General features: G+C 46.3%; 1 protein-coding gene across 2 annotated transcripts in view; it reads right to left on the bottom strand.

The window, feature by feature from the left end:
* The window catches only part of LOC144603574 (transcription intermediary factor 1-alpha-like), a 123,299-nt gene that overhangs the window by 35,371 nt on the left and 68,992 nt on the right, over positions 1-18,936 (bottom strand). For both annotated transcript variants that reach the window (XM_078416983.1, XM_078416982.1), the window contains exons 3-5: positions 8,650-8,797; positions 6,286-6,418; positions 3,361-3,477 (exon numbers count right to left, since the gene is read on the bottom strand). In XM_078416983.1, coding sequence (XP_078273109.1) covers positions 3,361-3,477; positions 6,286-6,418; positions 8,650-8,797 — 398 coding nt within the window. The remainder of the gene's footprint in view (positions 1-3,360; positions 3,478-6,285; positions 6,419-8,649; positions 8,798-18,936) is intronic.

The following is an 18,936-nucleotide window of genomic DNA, read 5'->3' as shown; positions in this document are numbered from 1 at the left end:
GAAATGAAAACTACAAGTCACAGAGACCGCTTACGATTTCAGGAGCAATACACAAGCGGATATTCAAACCAGCTTGTTAAGAGTTGTCGACATTTGCCTGTGGATGAGGGCTATCAAATGGCAAGAGAGTTGCTTGAAGAGCATTTTGGTAACAAACAGAAGATTGCTAACGCATACATGAGAAAGGCCTTTGCTTGGTCAGTTATCAAGGCGGAAGATGTGAAGGCTTTGCATGAGTTTGCGATATTTCTTAGGGGTTGTTGTAATTCTATGAGAAATGGCATTCACATGGAAGAAACGAATGTTGTTCGTAATATGAAGGCTATCGTTCTAAAACTGCCCTATAGGCTTAGAGAAAAGTGGAGAGATAAAGCAGGCCTGATACAGGAGGTTGACGATAGAGAGGCCATGCTTCCTGACCTGGTGAATTTCATGGAAAGAGAAGTACGGTTAATGTCAAACCTACGCTATGGGAATATTCAAGATCCTAAGTCAGATCCTGTCAAAGGCTCTACCTTTACTAAAACAAAGGGAAGATCAGGACCTAAGGAAAATAGTTTTGCTGCTGCCCTAATACCCGTAGAAACGAAGGACGGAATGAAAAAGGATGTATCTACCGTTAGGTCACAAGGGTTTGTTTTTCATGTAATGAAGTTGGTCACACTATAAGATGGTGTCGAAAATTCAAAAAAATGAATATAAAGATAAGATTGACTTCTTGAAGGAGAAAGGAATCTGTTATGGATGTCTGAAGAAAGGACACATGGTTAAAGACTGCAGGAATCGGATAACTTGTAATATATGCAAACAAGATCATCCTGAATTGCTTCACATTGAACAGAGGAATACGGAGGAGAAGCCGGAGCAAATGGAACAAAAGGAGAAGCCAGCTATGAGTGACGTTGTTGCCTCACCTCAGTTAAATGCACATATTGGGGCCGGGGTAGAAACCTGTATTTTCTCCATCTTACCAGTACAGGTAAGGAGCAACGAGGGGAATACAGTGTTGCAAACATATGCATTTTTGGACAGTGGAAGTTCAGCTACCTTTTGCACAGAAAGCTTGATGAGAAGGATGGACATTACAGGAGAAAAGGTTAAGCTTCTCTTGAACACCATGGTGTTCTCTTGAACACCAACAGCCGCAGTCTTAGCGATCAGAATTGACATATATTGCTGCAAAAAGAACTGCAGCTTAAGCTGGAGGAATCTACCTTCTGGACTGATAGCATGAATGTGCTTAGGTACATCAACAATGAAAATAAACGCTTCCTAACATTTGTAAGGGATGCTACTAATGTATCACAGTGGAAGTATATTAATACCAAGGAAAATCCTGCGGATGAAGCCTCTAGAAGATTAACAGCAGACCGCTTCTTAAGCAGTAAGAGATGGATCAATGGGCCAGAGTTTCTCTGTAAACCAGACCGAGAATGGCCAAAGTTTAACCTGGAAACTGAAATCTCTGCTAATGATCCGGAGATCAAGCAAGACATCTTAGTGAACGCCATTATTAAGGACCCATTGGATTCAACAAACTATTTAATTACCCATTTCTCATCGTGGAATAAGTTGAAGACTGTGGTGGCTTGGTTTCTTTAATTAAAAACAATGCTTTTGCAGTGGACTCGTAAGAGAAAGGAGACTCGGGCTGCTGTAAGTAGCTTTGAAACGGATCCTGGCAAGCTGAAAGAAAAGGTTGACAAAGAGATGCAAGTCTTTAAGGCATCATACCGGGGACAGTGTTTATGTCCAGATGATCTTTTTAAGGCAGAAAATGCAGTTATCTCTTTCTGTCAAAGACAAGAATATAAGGAAGAGCTATCAACATTACAAGCTGGTGAACATGGTGTTAAAGGAAGTAGTTATTTATACAGGCTTGATCCGATACTGGATAAAGGACTTCTGAGAGTAGGTGGTCACCTAAATAAACTAGCGATGCCTGAAGAAGCTAAGCATCCTATTATTCTCTCGAAGGACTTTCATATTTCAACATTGCTGTTACGACATATTCATGAACAGGTCGGATATGGAGGAAGAAATCACATGTTGTCGAAACTTCGTAATAGGATACTAGAGATTGTGTCAGACGTTAAAGGTTTTGTGCATACCGTATGACTTCAGACTAAGGACAACATCTTGGTAAGACCGATAACCAAGATATGTCTGCTTCTAGAAGGTGAAGGAGAAGATTGAAGAATCGCTAAAGAAGTTTGAATGTCAACATATAATACATATTACTTTTGTTTTTGATAAATATTAAGCTTTTATAGCTCCTTTTAATCTATTGGTAATTGCTTCATCATGCACGCAGAACAATTAGGGGCCGGTGTGTAGGAGCCATTTATGCTTAATTTAGTTACTGTCATTGTATTATGGCTACATTTAATATTTCTAGTTTCTGTCTTTTTTGCAAGCTTGTGGGTGTGATTTGATACGTAATGGGGAGTGTCTACATTGGAGAAGGCTAGCGTAGCAACAGAGATTGTGGGTCAGTTTGGTCTCGGAGGATGGAGAGAATACAGTTTTTAACCACACTCGCGCCAGTCACACTCACAAGGACCACACGGTAACGACCACACGGTTTTTACTGTATAGTTTGAAGAAGAAACAGTTGATAAGAATGAAAAGTTATGAATTACTCTTTTGATTTGTGCTACTTTAATAAAGACCAATTAATCAAGAAACAGTGTTTGGAAGATTCGTTTTTGATTCGTTTTTGTTATCTAAGCTACACCTCCATTCCATCCCCGAACAGTAATGGCTATCGAAGTTGGACTTTGAGAAGGTATAGAAACTGCCATTACACTCCCTACACCCCATAGTTTAACTCTGGCCACAAATGAGCTCCTGACAAGTTTCTTTTGAAGCTCCCAATCACTTCTTACTTCTTCTCCTCCCAACATAGTTAACTGAGATTAATCTTGAAACACTTCCCGCCTCTAGTTCAGTTTAGTTTATTGCCATGTGGTACATTGAAAAGCTTCTGTTCCCTCCTTTTTTCCTCCTGCTGATCACCAAATAATGTTGGTTGCAGACAGTACCGGTTATGAGGAGTGGAGGTGAAGGCTCAGCGAGCAGGGACCTTGGGGAATGACTACTGTGGGCCGAGTTCTCCACGAAGAGAGGGGAGGGGCGAGCTACGGGAGGGCAGACGTGGAGGAAGCCAGGGAGGGTTTGGGGTGGGGGATTGGAAGAAGGGGAAGAGAACAGCTAGTAAGGATGGGAAGAGATCTCAGGCAAGATCCTTCTCGGATTCTAAATTAATACCGCCAGTGTATTAATACCGCCATCGAAAATCGATGTCTAACATGCAGCACAAGGAATGAAACAGAGGAGGATTCTCTCCCCAAATAGCACCTGTTCTGGATCTGAGTGGCCGTGAACTGGATATAGTTCCTCTTCTCCTGCAGTTTGGCGGTCAGTGTATCGATGATGACCTTCTGGTTGTTAAAGGCTTCTTCTAGAAACTGGTACCTGCAGAAAGACAGATTCACTCAACAGCTCAAAAACACTCTTGCGTCCCAGTGGTTTTCTCAGGAAGCACCTGTAGCATCACATGGGTCGGAAACCATTCCGTCCAGCTAGTCCATGCCAACATCTTGACCACAGAGCAGCTTCACCCAACATTAACTAATTGAACTCATCCAACAGATTAAATGGATCGTTAAGGTAGCCACGAAATGCTGGAGTAACTTGGCGGCTCAGACAGCATCTCGGTGACGTTTCGGGTCGAGACCCTTCTTCAGACTGATGTCAGGGGAGGGGCGGGACGAAGATAGAATGTAGTTGGAGACAAGAAGACGTGAGAGAACTGGGAAGGGGGAGGGGAACGAGAGGGACAGAGGAACTATCTGAAGTTAGAGAAGTCAATGTTCATACCGCTGGGGTGTAAACTGCCCAACTGGATCGTTAATGTGATTGCATTGAAGGAAGGAGGCTGTTGTTAGCATTGGGGTTTGGGGGACGGGGAGGGAATGGGAGGGAGTGGATGGAGGGTCCTACGAGGACATGGAAGTTCAAGTGAAGAGAGAGCATCTCCCTGGTCCTGCCAGCTGACAGGGAAGGGCAGAGATCCAGGGCAAGATACTACCAGGGTTCTAAATCAACACTGTCAGTGTTATTGCCACTTTGGTTCAGGAAATCGATGTCAAACATGGCACTGCGGCCAGAGAACAGAGCAGACAACAGCAAGGAAACACTCGAGGAGTTGGCTTCTTCTGTCCCTCTGCCTGAGCAGAGAAAACAGGAAGTGGGCAGGGAGGGGCACACAGTCAGTGGGGGAGGCTGCAAAAACATTGAGACCGCTTCTCGTGTCATGCTCTCCAGAGACCAGGTGCAACTTCAGGAGCTCACAGCTCAATATTTCAGAGTAGGTTTAAGAGCCTTTCACAAACTGCAGAAGCTTTGCATCCACTGGCTTCAGCAAGCCCATGGCATAGACTGAGAGTGCCGGCGTTCTCACGGTCTAATTGGCACTGTAAGTGTCAGGATACATTTCTTGTGTGGTGCTCTTTAGTCAGACACCCAGCAAACCTCCAGACTCAGTGACAAATTCTAATGTCACAGATATAGATCTCTTCTGAGATGCCCCCAGTTGATCAAAGGGGGGTACGTGTCCTGTCAAAAATTAGGAGTGCAGGAGGCATGGATGCTAGCTCGCACAGGGCGGCACGGTGGCGCAGCGGTAGAGTTACTGCTTTACAGCGCCAGAGACCCGGGTTCGATCCTGACTATGGATGCTGTCTTTATACTGTTTGCACGTGCTCCCCGTGACCTGCGTGGGTTTTCTCGGGGTGCTCCGGTTTTCTCCCACATCCCAAAGACATGCAAGGTTGTAGACTAATTGGCTTCTGTAGAAATTATCCCTGTCATGTAGAGTAAAACTAGAGTAGGGGTGATCTTTGGTCAGTACCAATTCAGTGGGCCGAAGGGCCTGTTTCCCCGATGGATCCTTCTTCTGCAGTGGCTGCCTCGCCAAGTCTGTCTGTCCCTTTCTTCTTTTTGTTATTTTAAATATGTGTTCCTTGGTTTGTTTTATGGGGGGGGGGGGGTTGAGGGAAACGTTTTGTCAATCTCTTACCTCGACAGAGATGCGAGTTCGTATCTCCGTCCCCACTGCGGCCTAACATCGTGGAGTTGGCGGTCTTTCCTGGAGACCGACCGGCGCTCCAAGCCGCGGGAGTCTGCGGGACTTTAACATGGCGGAGCTTGCGATCCCTTTGCCGGGGATCGAAGGCCTGTGGACTTTAACATCGTGAAGCCCGCTCGCGGTCTCTGGTAAGAAGAGGCCGACTCGGGAGCTCCATGCCCATGGAGAGAGTTTCAACCGCCCGAACGCGGGAGTTTCGATCACCCGGACGGGGGCTTCGATCGTCAGCCGCGGGGGCTTTGATCGCCCCGTCTGCGGATGGTTTGACTGTCCCGACCGCGGGAGAACAAGAGGAAGAAGTTGAACTTTGTTGCCTTCCATCACAGTGAGGAATGTGGAATCCACTGTGATGGATGTTTACGTTGACTTTTATGTGGTTGAGTGTCTTGGTGCTTTTCACTTAGTATGGCTGTATGGTAACTCAAATTTCACTGCACCTCAGCTGGTACATGTGACAATAAACTGACCTTGAAACCATGAAACTTCTCCAGACTGAGACTGAAGTCTGACTGAGTCTTCTCTCAGCCTGAAGAAGTCTCAACCCGATACGTCACGTATTCTGTTTGTCCAGAGATGCTGCCTGACCCACTGAGTTACTCTAGCATTTTGTGTCTACCTTTGGTGTAAACCGGCATCTGCAGTTCCTCCCTACACAAACTGCACCTGGTGTTACACAATCTGATTGATACACAATAACCAGATCTACAGTTCAGTTTAGTTCAGTGTGGAAACAGGCCCTTTGGCCCATCGAGTCTGCACCGACCAGCCTGTGTCGTATTCGACACACGAGGGACAATTTACAATTTTAACCGAAGCCAATTAACCTACAAACTTGAACGTCTTTGGAATGTGGGAGGAAAATGGAGCACCCGGGGGGGAAACCCACGCGCTCACGGGGAGAACGTACAAACGCCGTACAGACAGGATCCGTTGTCGGGATCGAACCCGGGTATCTGGCACTGTAAGACAACAACTCTACCGCTGCACCACCGTGCCGCCTGAACAAGAGTAAACAAACTCAACTGCACCTACTGTTGCACAATGTGACCGACACACACTAACCAGGTCTACACTCTGCCAGTACCCACACTGAGAGCAGGTAGCGCTACAGCTGTGCCTGCCCGAGTGGTTACCTGTGCTCCTTGTGTTCCAGCAGCTGGCAGTCCCGACACGTCAGTCGATCGCAGGTCTCACAGAAGAGCTTTAGCTGCTCCTGCCGGTGAACCGGGCAAAAGAGCATACGCTGATTGGACACACTGACCGCCTCTGAGGAAAGAGAAATAGGGGGGACACGGTCAAAATTAACACCTTCCACCTGTGACTCAGTCCGATCTATCTGGGAAAGCACCTTCGGTATTTACTTGTCTGCAATGCCCCTACTTTAATGGAAGATTACGGACAATGTTACAAGCATAGACACAAACAGCTGGAGTAACTCAGCGGGCAGGCAGCATCTCTGGAGAGAAGGAATGGGTGACGTTTCGGGTCGAGACCCTACTTCAGGCTGGTCCCTAACCAGAGATGCTACCTGTCCCACTAATTACTCCAGCACTACTCCAGCACTTTGTGTCTATCTGCAGTTCCTTCCTACACGTGTTACAGCGTAGCTGAGAAGGTGCTCTAGCCGAGTGATTCCAACACTTACCTAACGATGAATAAAGTTTCCCAGAAGAGTCAGGAATTTTTAATTGTCACATACAACAATGAACGGACCACTGACATTCCTGCTTGTTGCAAACTTTACAGGCACATTAACGGAAAACACAACAAATAAATAAACAATACACAAAGCTATAAATTAGCCGTTATACTTTGTAACCGAACCATAATAGCGCAAACCAAAGTATTTAGTGCAACCTGTGAAATATGTGTAGTAGTTCATTGCTGAGGTGGGGTTGTGGTTGGGGTTGTGCAGTGTGGTTTAGGAGGCGTGGGGAGTGGCTGTTCTTGAACCTCGGGAGTTAACAGTTCTCAGGCTCTTTTCACACCTTCCCGTTGAGACCATGACCACGGTGGTGTGGGTCTTTGATGTTATTAGCCACCTCCTTTTTTTTTTTTTTTTTTTTTTTTTAATTCAAAAATATTTATTCAAATATTAAAATAATATATACAATACAATAAAACCAAAACAGAACCCACCACCAGAATATTATACAAACAAATATACCTATTGAAACTATTATACAATTATATTACAATCCCCATCCAGGATACATCCAATCCCCCGCGGTGCCCAGCGGTCCCGGAAATCCTCCAGGGTGCCCGTGGACAAATTAGCCACCTCCTGGCAGTAGTGTTAACTGTAGATACCTTCCATGGTGGGGAAATCGCTGCCAGTGATGGACCGGGCGATGTCCACCGCTATCTGCAGCCTCCTTCCTTCTTGGGCGTTCGGGTTCGTGCACCAGGCCGCGATGGAACCAGTCAGTCTACCGTCTATCAAGGCGGCACGGTGGCGCAGCGGTAGTCGCTGCCTTAAATCTTCTAACCCACCACTCTATCTCCAGGTCCCTCAGGTCGGCCAATATGGGGCTACTCACTATCCCGCGGTCTAGGCTTAAGCTCAGGGGTGACCGCGCTTATGCGGTTGCAGCTCCAAGACTGTGGAACAGCATCCCTCTCCCCATCAGAACTGCCCCCTCCATCGACTCCTTTAAGTCCAGGCTCAAAACCTATTTCTACTCCCTAGCGTTTGAGGCCCTCTGAGGGGGCGCTGTGAACTGTTTATGTATGTGCTGTTATGTTTGTGCGCCATTGTATGTTCGTTTATTAGTACCTGAACTGATGTACAGCACTTTGGTCAACGTGGGTTGTGTTTAAATGTACGAAACAAATAAAATTGACTTGACTTGACTTACAGCGCCAGAGACCCGGGTTGGATCCCGACTACGGGTGGACCTGTCTGCATGACGTTTGCACGTTCTCCCCGTAACCGCGTGGGTTTTCTATGGGTGCTTCCCACACTCCAGACGTGCAAGTTTGTAGGTTAATTGGCTTGGCATAATTGTAAATTGTCCCTAGTTTGTGTAGGATAGTGTTAGTGTGCGGGAATCGTTGGTCGTCGCGGACTCGGTGGGCCGAAGGGCCCGTTTCAGTGCCGAATCCCTAAAGTAAACATACACACGCAGAGGTTTGATGGTATAATCTTCACTGTTGGAAAGACTACAGCATTCAACAACATTCAAAAAGCTCTGCACGACACCAAGCAAAGTAGGCAACTCGAATGGCATCTGATGGACCACACTGAACCCTCATTTTGCCCCACCACCTCCTTATATCGCAGCGATTTGGATACTACAGTTAACAGGCGACAATCATCTATTGCTAAGCTGGTCGGATTTGGGCCACGAAACCAGAGGTCACCTCAAAGGTCACCATTGATCAGAAACCCCAGTTGGACACTTTTTTTGGATTTACATTTACCCGCTTGCGTAACTGGCTTTGAGTGGAGATCGGGACCGACCAGATGTGGAGATGCTGAATGGTTTGATATTTACCTGGAGACACATCCTCCTTATGCCTCACGGTGTGGTCCTTTGTAAACTTGACCCTCTGGTGAGCTTCGATGCAGGTTTTGCAAAGCCACTCGAGGCACTCGACGCAGAATCCGTTGGCCTCGGCATTGTCCTCACAGCTCGTGCAGACCTGAGCAAAAGGAAAGCAGCCAGAGGTCATTACCCCGCGGAGAAAAGGGGGCCCTGAACTCCTTGCCTACACGTTGCCGGGAACCGAAGAATATACTCCCAGGAGAAACAATCCACAATGGATTAGTGATTAGTACGGGTGTCGGAGGTTATGGGGAGAAGGCAGGAGAATGGGGTTAGGAGGGAGAGATAGATCAGCCATGATTGAATGGCGGAGTGGACTTGATGGGCCGAATGGCCTAATTCTACTCCTATTCCTTACGACCATAATGCCAAGTCTACCACCTCCTCACAATACAATACAATATATCTTTATTGTCATTGTACAGGGGTGCAACGAGATTGGGAATGCGCCTCCCATACCATTTCTTCAAAGTAGAGGACACCCCTTCAGCCCCTCAAGGTTGTTTGTTATAAGTTTTAATCAGACAATGGATGTTCTGACCTTGACTCCATTTACTCCACATCCCTCAACATCAATGAAATGAAACCATCTTGGTCTCAACATTTACAAGTGAGCCTTTGTGCGGGATGGAATGTACCAGCTTTTTATTCCCCTCTTGAGGTAAAAAGCACGTCCCAATTTCATCTTCACTGGTCGGATTCTTAAGTTTAATTACATGGCATCTCAAGAATATTAAGATGTAGAGGTACCATGGACCCTAGATCTCTCAAGCCTGCTTTACCATTCAATAATAACCCTAATGCAAGGCTAATTGTTTTGCTCAACACATTTACCCTCTCAAACCCATGTGTCCCACTGAGAGTGTTTTGGACACAAATGTCGGTATTTGGTACAATCAACAGTTGAGTATCCTAACCCCTTGGGAGGCAGAGTTGCAAAAATGTATTATGCTCTGCGTATTATACATGGATATGTACATAACCTTAAGAACCGTCTGGAACATGTGATATGACGTTCGCTAGATTATATGTTGACTACCTTCAAGGGACCTTCAATTCAATCTTTATTACACCAACAAGTCTAGCCAATGATTCAATGATACGTTATTGTCATATGTACCTAAGTACAGTGAAATACTTTGTTTTGACCCGATAAAATAATGTAGCAAACCTCACCTGGGCAGTACACAAGTGTTTTAACACCGACACTGTTACAAAGGTTCATCCAACAGTCCTAATAACTGCCTGCATGTGGCGGCAGCCCCCCCGACTTGCCGGGCCCCCCTTCAATCTCAACGAATCAATGCCATTCAGTGTCATTGCCATCATTTTAGCTCTCCTCTATCAACATCCTGAAGGTCACCATTGACCAGAAACCCAGTTGGATCGTCACATACGTGCTGTGACTACACGCTGCATGTGCCTTGGAGAGGAGGAGAGTTACCTTCACCCCATCTACAGGGCATTGCAAAAGCATGTTGGGTTACTTTCCGCTTGCTTGGGTGACAGCAGCTCCAGCAACATGGAAGAAGCTCGACGCCTTCCAGGACAAAATCCCCTGTGTGAATGATGCCCCGTTCACCAACCCAACCGTTATTCCCTGCACTACTAGTGAGCTGAGACCACAGTGTACTACAAAATGCATTGCTACAGCCAAATCACCTCCCAAACCACGACCTTGACCACAAAGTTTAGGACCGAGATGAGAAAACATTTTTTCACACAGAGAGTGGTGAGTCTGTGGAATTCTCTGCCGCAGAAGGTAGTTGAGGCCAGTTCATTGGCTATATTTAAGAGGGAGTTAGATGTGGCCCTTGTGGCTAAAGGGATCAGGGGGTATGGAGAGAAGGCAGGTACAGGTTACTGAGCTGGATGATCAGCCATGAACATATTGAAAGGCGGTGCAGGCTCGAAGGGCCGAATGGCCTACTCCTGCACCTATTTTCTATGTTTCTATGTTTAGTTTAGTTTAGAGATACAGCGCGGAAACAGGCCCTTCGGCCCACCAAGTCCGTACCGACCAGTGATCTCCGCACACTAGCATTCACCTACAAACCTGTACGTCTTTGGAGTGTGGGAGAAACCCCACACAGTCACGGGGAGAATGTACAAACTCCGTACAGACCAGCACCCATAGTCAGGATTGAACCCGGGTCCCTGGCACTGTAAGGCCGCAACTAGACCGCTGCACCACCGTGCCGCCCAAAGGATGACAGAGAGGTATATATAAACACAGCCACCTACAAGCTGCGCACCATCCTGATCCGGAAGTATCCTGCCAGTCCTTCATAGTCACTGGCTCTAAATCCTGGAGCTCCCTCTCCAACACTACCTGGGAAACCTTATTACCAGAACACTTCAGTGGTTCAAAATGGAAGCTCGCTACCACATGCTCAAGGGCACATGAGGCTGAACAATAAATGTCATCCTGGCGTGTGAAACCCAGTCCCCCAAAAAAAAGAATATATATTTTAAAAGAATTGTCTTACTAAGTGGGAACCTACAGGAGGCGCTGCCTCAAAATGGCAGCCAGAAGCATCAAGGAGCCACACCACCCTGGCCACGCTGTCATTTCACTCCTGCCATTGGGAAGAAAATAACAAAGTCTGAAATCTATGATGTTCTGGTTCAGGAGTAGCTTCTTCCCAACAAGCATCAGGCTATTGAACACTACGAACTCCAACTAAACTCCGAACTCCAAACAATCTTAGTTGCACGAGGAACTTCTGGCTTTGCTTTGTTTTGTTCATATTGGGTCTTTCAATTTATTGAACTTTTGTTTGTTTACTATGTCATCTAATGAGTACTGCATTTGCTGCGTTGTACTGCTACAAGTAAGAATCTCATTGTGTAGGAAGGAAGGAACTAAATTATCATATCATATCATATCATATATATACAGCCGGAAACAGGCCTTTTCGGCCCACCAAGTCCGTGCCGCCCAGCGATCCCCGTACATTAACACTATCCTACACCCACTAGGGACAATTTTTTAAAAAACATTTTTACCCAGCCAATTAACCTACATACCTGTCTGTACGTCTTTGGAGTGTGGGAGGAAACCGAAGATCTCGGAGAAAACCCACGCAGGTCACGGGGAGAACGTACAAACTCCTTACAGTGCAGCACCCGTAGTCAGGATCGAACCTGAGTCTCCGGCGCTGCATTCGCTGTAAAGCAGCAACTCTACCGCTGCGCTACCGTTCTATAAATCCCCCATAAATTTATCAGAATTTACCAGTTCAACTCTCAGCCTTCTCTGCACCAGGGGAAACAAATCCAGCTATCCGTTCTTTCCTCGTTTCTGAAATGCGTTAACCAAAATGTCAAGAGCGCTCAATTGTTATATGTACCGGGACAGGAACGGTGAAATTCTTAGGAGAGACACAGAATGCTGGAGTAACTCAGCGTTTCAGGCAGTGTCTCTGGAGAAAAGGAATAGGTGACGTTTAGGGTCGGAACCCTTCAACAGACCCTTTTTACTAGCTGCAGCTTTCCAGGTACATTAAATGCAACACAACAAGTAAGTATACAATAGATTATTCTAGGTAATCCAGACCATGATAGTGCAAGACCGTGCGGGCAGCTCAGTGGTAAGAGTTGTTGTCTTACAGCGCGCAGCGCCAGAGACCCGGGTTCGATCCTGACTACAGGTGCCGTCTGTACGGAGTTTGTACGTTCTCCCCGTGACCACGTGGATTTTCTCCGAGATCTTCTGTTTCCTCCCACACTCCAAAGACGTACAGGTTTGTAGTTTAATTGACTTGGTATAAATGTAAACTGTCCCTAGTGTGTGTGGGTTAGTGTTAATGTGCGGGGATCGCTGGTCGGCGCGGACTCGGTGTGCCGGTGTGCTGTATCTCTAAACTGAACTAAACTAAACTAAACTAAGACAAAGTACGCAGTGCAAGCTTAATAGTGCAAAGTCCATGGTAATTCTGTGCTGAGTTAGCGTTGTGGAGGGTGGTTCAAGAGCCTGTTGGTTGGTGGGAAGAAGCTGTTCTTCAACATGGAGGCAATGGATATCATGCTGCTGTACCTCATCCCAATGGTAGCAACAAGACGAGAGCATGGCTAGGGTGGTATTGGTCTTTGATGATATTAGCCGCCTTCTTGATGCAGCACTTCCCCGTCGATGGTGGGGAGGTCAATGGAGCGTGATGGAGCGGGCAATGGCCACCACTTTCTGCAGCCTCCTTTGTTCTTGGGCGTTCGAGTTACCGAACTAGGGAGCAGACAGTGTGTACTCCACTGTGAACCCGGAGAAGTTCAATAATGTAGACACGAAAAGCTGGAGTAACTCAGCGAGTCAACCAGCTTCTCTGCAGAAAAGGAATAGGTGGCGTCTTGGGTCGAGACCCTTCTTCAGACTGGGTCTGAAGTCTGAAGAAGGGTCTCGACCCGAAACGTCGCCTATTCCTTTTCTGGAGAGAAGCTTTTTGATTCTATCTTTGGTTTAAACCAGCTTCTGCCGTTCCTTCCTACACTAAGGTAGTCGGCAACAGGTATTCATCAAATCTCCTCACACCTTTGAGCAAAGTAAATCTGCCAATCAAGTAAAGGTCTTGATGAGCTTTCTTTGTAAGGACTTGCATTGCCAAATCTCCTTGCACAACCACAGGTGACTCCGAGGACAAAGAGATATTTCTGAGGTGTAGTAATTGATTCACTGTGACAGTTCACCAGAGGTGAATCGAAGGTAGGCACAAATGCTGGAGTAACTCAGCAGGTCAGGCAGCATCTCGGGATGAGAAAGAATGGGTGACGTTTCAGGTCGAGACCCTTCTTTAAACTGATCAGTCTGTTCGATCTTCATTTTAAACCAGCATCTGCAGTTATTTTTCCTACACATCATGTATGTACCCACTCCAGCACAATCACATCCTTAAGTACAGAAAAATCTTACAGGCCAACTAATAAGAATAATCTTCCTTCATTAGAGGAGAGTGCCAATACTCCTGGTGTGGCCCTAGCGTATCCCATAATCCTTAGACATGCTTACTAAATAATTATTATTTACATTAAAAGTTTTAAAATTTTAAAGAAAAGGACTTGCATTGCCAAAACTCCTTGCACAACCACAGGTGACTCCGAGGACAAAGAAATATTTCTGAGGTGTAGTAATGTTTGAAACAGGGCGTTAACAGCAAGCATTAGAACCATATTAAGGAGCACACTCCCACAATGAGATAATGAGCAGCTAATTGTGCTTTTATTTAAAAGAAAAATATTGACCAGGTAAGTTCCTCTGCTCTGCCAATCGTGTTGAGGGGTCGTTATATCCTCCTGAGAGAGTAAAAGGCAGCTTAATGCCATATCCAGAGTGTACCTCAGACAGTAAAATTCTCAGTGGCGGACCTGTTGGCAAGGATACTCGACAGGGGAGACCGAAGTCTGGAAGAGCCGTAGTGGTCGGTGACTCCATAGTCCGAGGGACGGACAGAAGATTCTGTGGCAGCAGGAGGGACTTGAGGATGGTCTGTTGCCTCCCTGGTGCCAGGGTTCAACACATCACAGACCGGCTTCAGAAAATCCTAGTGAGGGAAGGCGATCAACCTGAAGTCGTTGTGCACGTGGGCACGAATGACGTCGGGCGGAAGAGGAAGGAGGTGCTACAGCGGGAGTTTAGAGAGTTGGGAAAAGCGCTGAGAAGTAGGACGTCGAAGGTGGTTATCTCTGGACTGCTACCGGTACCTCGTGCTGGTGAGGCCAGGAACAGAGAGATAGAGGGTATGAATTTATGGCTGAGGGGCTGGTGCAGAGAGCAGGGATTTAGATTTCTGGACCACTGGGATCTCTTCTGGGCTAGGGGTGACTTGTACAAAAGGGACGGGTTGCATCTTAACAGCAGGGGGACAAACATTCTGGCAGGCAGGTTTGCTAGTGTGACACCTGTGGCTTTAAACTAAGTAGTGGGGGGGAGGGGTTAACAAATTGTGAATATGAAGATGAGGTCAAAGGGAATACAGGAGATATTGCAAAAGACTCTCGGAAGAATGGGAACAGAAGTTCTAGAGCGGAAAAGAAATTAAGGGCAGGGCCAATTGTGAACGATGTGAGAGAGGAGGTAAATACAGAAGTTAAAGTGTTGTACTTAAATGCGCGTAGTATAAAAAATAAAGTGGATGAGCTTGAGGCTCAGTTAGTCATGGGCAAGTATGATGTTGTAGGGATCACTGAGACATGGTTACAAGAGGACCAGGGCTGGGAACTGAATATTCAGGGGTACACAACGTATAGAAAAGACAGACAGGTGGGCAGAGGGGGTGGGGTTGCTCTGATGGTAAGGAATGATATTCATTCCCTTGCAAGGGGTGACATAGAATCAGGAGATGTTGAATCAGTATGGATAGAAATGAGAAATTGTAAGGGTAAAAAGACCCTAATGGGAGTTATCTACAGGCCCCCAAACAGTAGCCTCGACATAGGGTGCAAGTTGAATCAGGAGATAAAATTGGCGTGTCAAAAATGTAATGCTACGGTGGTTATGGGAGATTTCAACATGCAGGTAGACTGGGAAAATCAGGTTGGAAATGGACCCCAGGAAAGAGAGTTTGTAGAGTGCCTTCGAGATGGATTCTTAGAACAGCTTGTACTGGAGCCTACCAGGGAGAAGGCAATTCTGGATTTAGTGTTGTGTAATGATCCTGATCTGATAAGGGGACTAGAGGTAAAAGAGCCATTAGGAGGCAGTGATCACAACATGATAAGTTTTACTCTGCAAATGGAAAGGCAGAAGGGAAAATCGGAAGTGTCGGTATTACAGTATAGCAAAGGGGATTACAGAGGCATGAGGCAGGAGCTGGCCAAAATTGATTGGAAGGAGGCCCTAGCAGGGAAGACGGTAGAACAGCAATGGCAGGTATTCCTGGGAATAATGCAGAGGTTGCAGGATCAATTTATTCCAAAGAGGTGGAAAGACTCTAAGGGGAGTAAGAGACACCTGTGGCTGACGAGGGAAGTCAGGGACAGCATAAAAATTAAGGAGAGGAAGTATAACATAGCAAAGAAGAGTGGGAAGACAGAGGATTGGGACTCTTTTAAAGAGCAACAAAAGTTAACTAAAAAGGCAATACGGGGAGAAAAGATGAGGTACGAGGGTAAACTAGCCAATAATATAAAGGAGGATAGCAAAAGTTTTTTTAGGTACGTGAAGAGGAAAAAAATAGTCAAGGCAAATGTGGGTCCCTTGAAGACAGAAGCAGGGGAATTTATTATGGGGAACAAAGAAATGGCAGACGAGTTAAACCGTTACTTTGGATCTGTCTTCACTGAGGAAGATACACACAATCTCCCAAATGTTCTAGGGGCCGGAGAACCTAGGGTGATGGAGGAACTGAAGGAAATCCACATTAGGCAGGAAATGGTTTTGGGTAGACTGATGGGACTGAAGGCTGATAAATCCCCAGGGCCTGATGGTCTGCATCCCAGAGTACTTAAGGAGGTGGCTCTAGAAATAGTGGAAGCATTGGAGATCATTTTTCAATGTTCTATAGATTCAGGATCAGTTCCTGTGGATTGGAGGATAGCAAATGTTATCCCACTTTTTAAGAAAGGAGGGAGAGAGAAAACGGGTAATTATAGACCAGTTAGTCTGACATCAGTGGTGGGGAAGATGCTGGAGTCAATTATAAAAGACGAAATTGCTGAGCATTTGGATAGCAGTAACGGGATCATTCCGAGTCAGCATGGATTTACGAAGGGGAAATCATGCTTGACAAATCTACTGGAATTTTTTGAGGATGTAACTAGGAAAATTGACAAGGGAGAGTCAGTGGATGTGGTGTACCTCGACTTTCAGAAAGCCTTCGACAAGGTCCCACATAGGAGATTAGTGGGCAAAATTAGGGCACATGGTATTGGGGGTAGGGTACTGACATGGATAGAAAATTGGTTGACAGACAGAAAGCAAAGAGTGGGGATAAATGGGTCCCTTTCGGAATGGCAGGCAGTGACCAGTGGGGTACCGCAAGGTTCGGTGCTGGGACCCCAGCTATTTACGATATACATTAATGACTTAGACGAAGGGATTAAAAGTACCATTAGCAAATTTGCAGATGATACTAAGTTGGGGGGTAGTGTGAATTGTGAGGAAGATGCAATAAGGCTGCAGGGTGACTTGGACAGGTTGTGTGAGTGGGCGGATACATGGCAGATGCAGTTTAATGTAGGTAAGTGTGAGGTTATTCACTTTGGAAGTAAGAATAGAAAGGCAGATTATTATCTGAATGGTGTCAAGTTAGGAGGAGGGGGAGTTCAACGAGATCTGGGTGTCCTAGTGCATCAGTCAATGAAAGGAAGCGTGCAGGTTCAGCAGGCAGTGAAGAAAGCCAATGGAATGTTGGCCTTCGTAACAAGAGGAGTTGAGTATAGGAGCAAAGAGGTCCTTCTACAGTTGTACCGGGCCCTGGTGAGACCGCACCTGGAGTACTGTGTGCAGTTTTGGTCTCCAAATTTGAGGAAGGATATTCTTGCTATGGAGGGCGTGCAGCGTAGGTTCACTAGGTTAATTCCCGGAATGGCGGGACTGTCGTATGTTGAAAGGCTGGAGCGATTGGGCTTGTATACACTGGAATTTAGAAGGATGAGGGGGGATCTTATTGAAACATATAAGATAATTAGGGGATTGGACACATTAGAGGCAGATAACATGTTCCCAATGTTGGGGGAGTCCAGAACAAGGGGCCACAGTTTGAGAATAAGGGGTAGGCCATTTAGAACGGAGATGAGGAAGAACTTTTTCAGTCAGAGGGTGGTGAAGGTGTGGAATTCTCTGCCTCAGAAGGCAGTGGAGGCCAGTTCGTTGGATGCTTTCAAGAGAGAGCTGGATAGAGCTCTTAAGGATAGCGGAGTGAGGGGGTATGGGGAGAAGGCAGGAACGGGGTACTGATTGAGAGTGATCAGCCATGATCGCATTGAATGGCGGTGCTGGCTCGAAGGGCTGAATGGCCTACTCCTGCACCTATTGTCTATTGTCTATTGTCTATTGTCATCAATAGTTTTGGATGAAGTGTAATAAAAACGAACTGCAGATGCTGGTTTACTGCTTACCAAAGATAGACACACAATGCTGGAGTAACTCAGCGGGTCAGGCAGTATCTCTGGAGAAAATGGATAGGTGACTTTTCGGGTCGGGACCCTTTCTTCAGACTGATTGGGTGGGAGGGGAGGGTGGGGAGGAAAACTGTAAGCAAGAAAAGACCAGGACAAACCAGGGCAGGCAAAAGATGACCTCAGTCAGGATGGTTCCCGGATAGGCTGCCTGTTTCACTGGTGACGGTGTGATTCCAAGAGAGATACATCGTTGCGAACAGCAAAACCGTTTATTGGGGGAAGGAGAGCGGGGGGGGGGGGGGGAGATGAGGGGGGGAGGGGAGTATTTGTAGAAGTTACACAAAAGTCGAGAATTCAACGATCATACTGCTGGATTGTAAACTATTCAAGCAAAATATGAGGTGCTATACCTCTAATTGGCATGTGACCTCACCCTTGCAATGGAGGAGGCCCAGGACAGACAGGTCAGTGTGGGGATGGGGAAGGGGAGATAAAATGGTTGGCAACTGGGAGATCCATTAGGTCTTTGCGGACCGATCGTAATGAATGCTACTTAACTGGTGCCCACAACCAAAAGCGCCAACAACTAATATAAAAATAGGAAATGCTGGAAACACCTAGCAGGTCGGACGGCATCTGTGGAGAGAGAAACCGTTAACATTTCTGGTGGGGATCCTTTGCCAGAGAAGCTCATTGATGTGGCTTTGATTAAGTCTGGCATCAGAAACGTTCACCATTTCACAAACGACAAATGCTGTCTGGTCTGTTGAGTGTTTCCAGCATTTTCTGTTATTTCTTGCAGCTTTTATTTCCTGCGATTTTTAGATTTCTACTTCTCCTATCCGCTAATCAACAGTTGCCACAAATGAAATCATTTATATCGTGCCTGTATTAAAAAGTGCAAGATGCAGAAATCTTTAGGCTTGAGAGATACTGCGAAGAAACTGGCCCTTTCCTACACACCAGGGACAATTTTACAATTTACAGGAGCCAATTGTTTGTACGTTCTCCCCGTGACCTGCGTGGGTTTTCTCCGAGATCTTCGGTTTCCTCCCACACTCCAAAGACGTACAGGTATGTAGGTTAATTGGCTGGGCAAATGTAAAAATTGTCCCTAGTGGGTGTAGGATAGTGTTAGTGTGCGGGGATTCCTGGGCGGTGCGGACCCGGTGGGCCAAAGGG

The sequence above is a fragment of the Rhinoraja longicauda genome, chromosome 20, assembly GCF_053455715.1.
Source record: "Rhinoraja longicauda isolate Sanriku21f chromosome 20, sRhiLon1.1, whole genome shotgun sequence".
NCBI lineage: Eukaryota > Metazoa > Chordata > Chondrichthyes > Rajiformes > Arhynchobatidae > Rhinoraja > Rhinoraja longicauda.
Note: the sequence above shows the minus strand (reverse complement) of the source record. Positions and strands in the feature narration are given on the sequence as shown.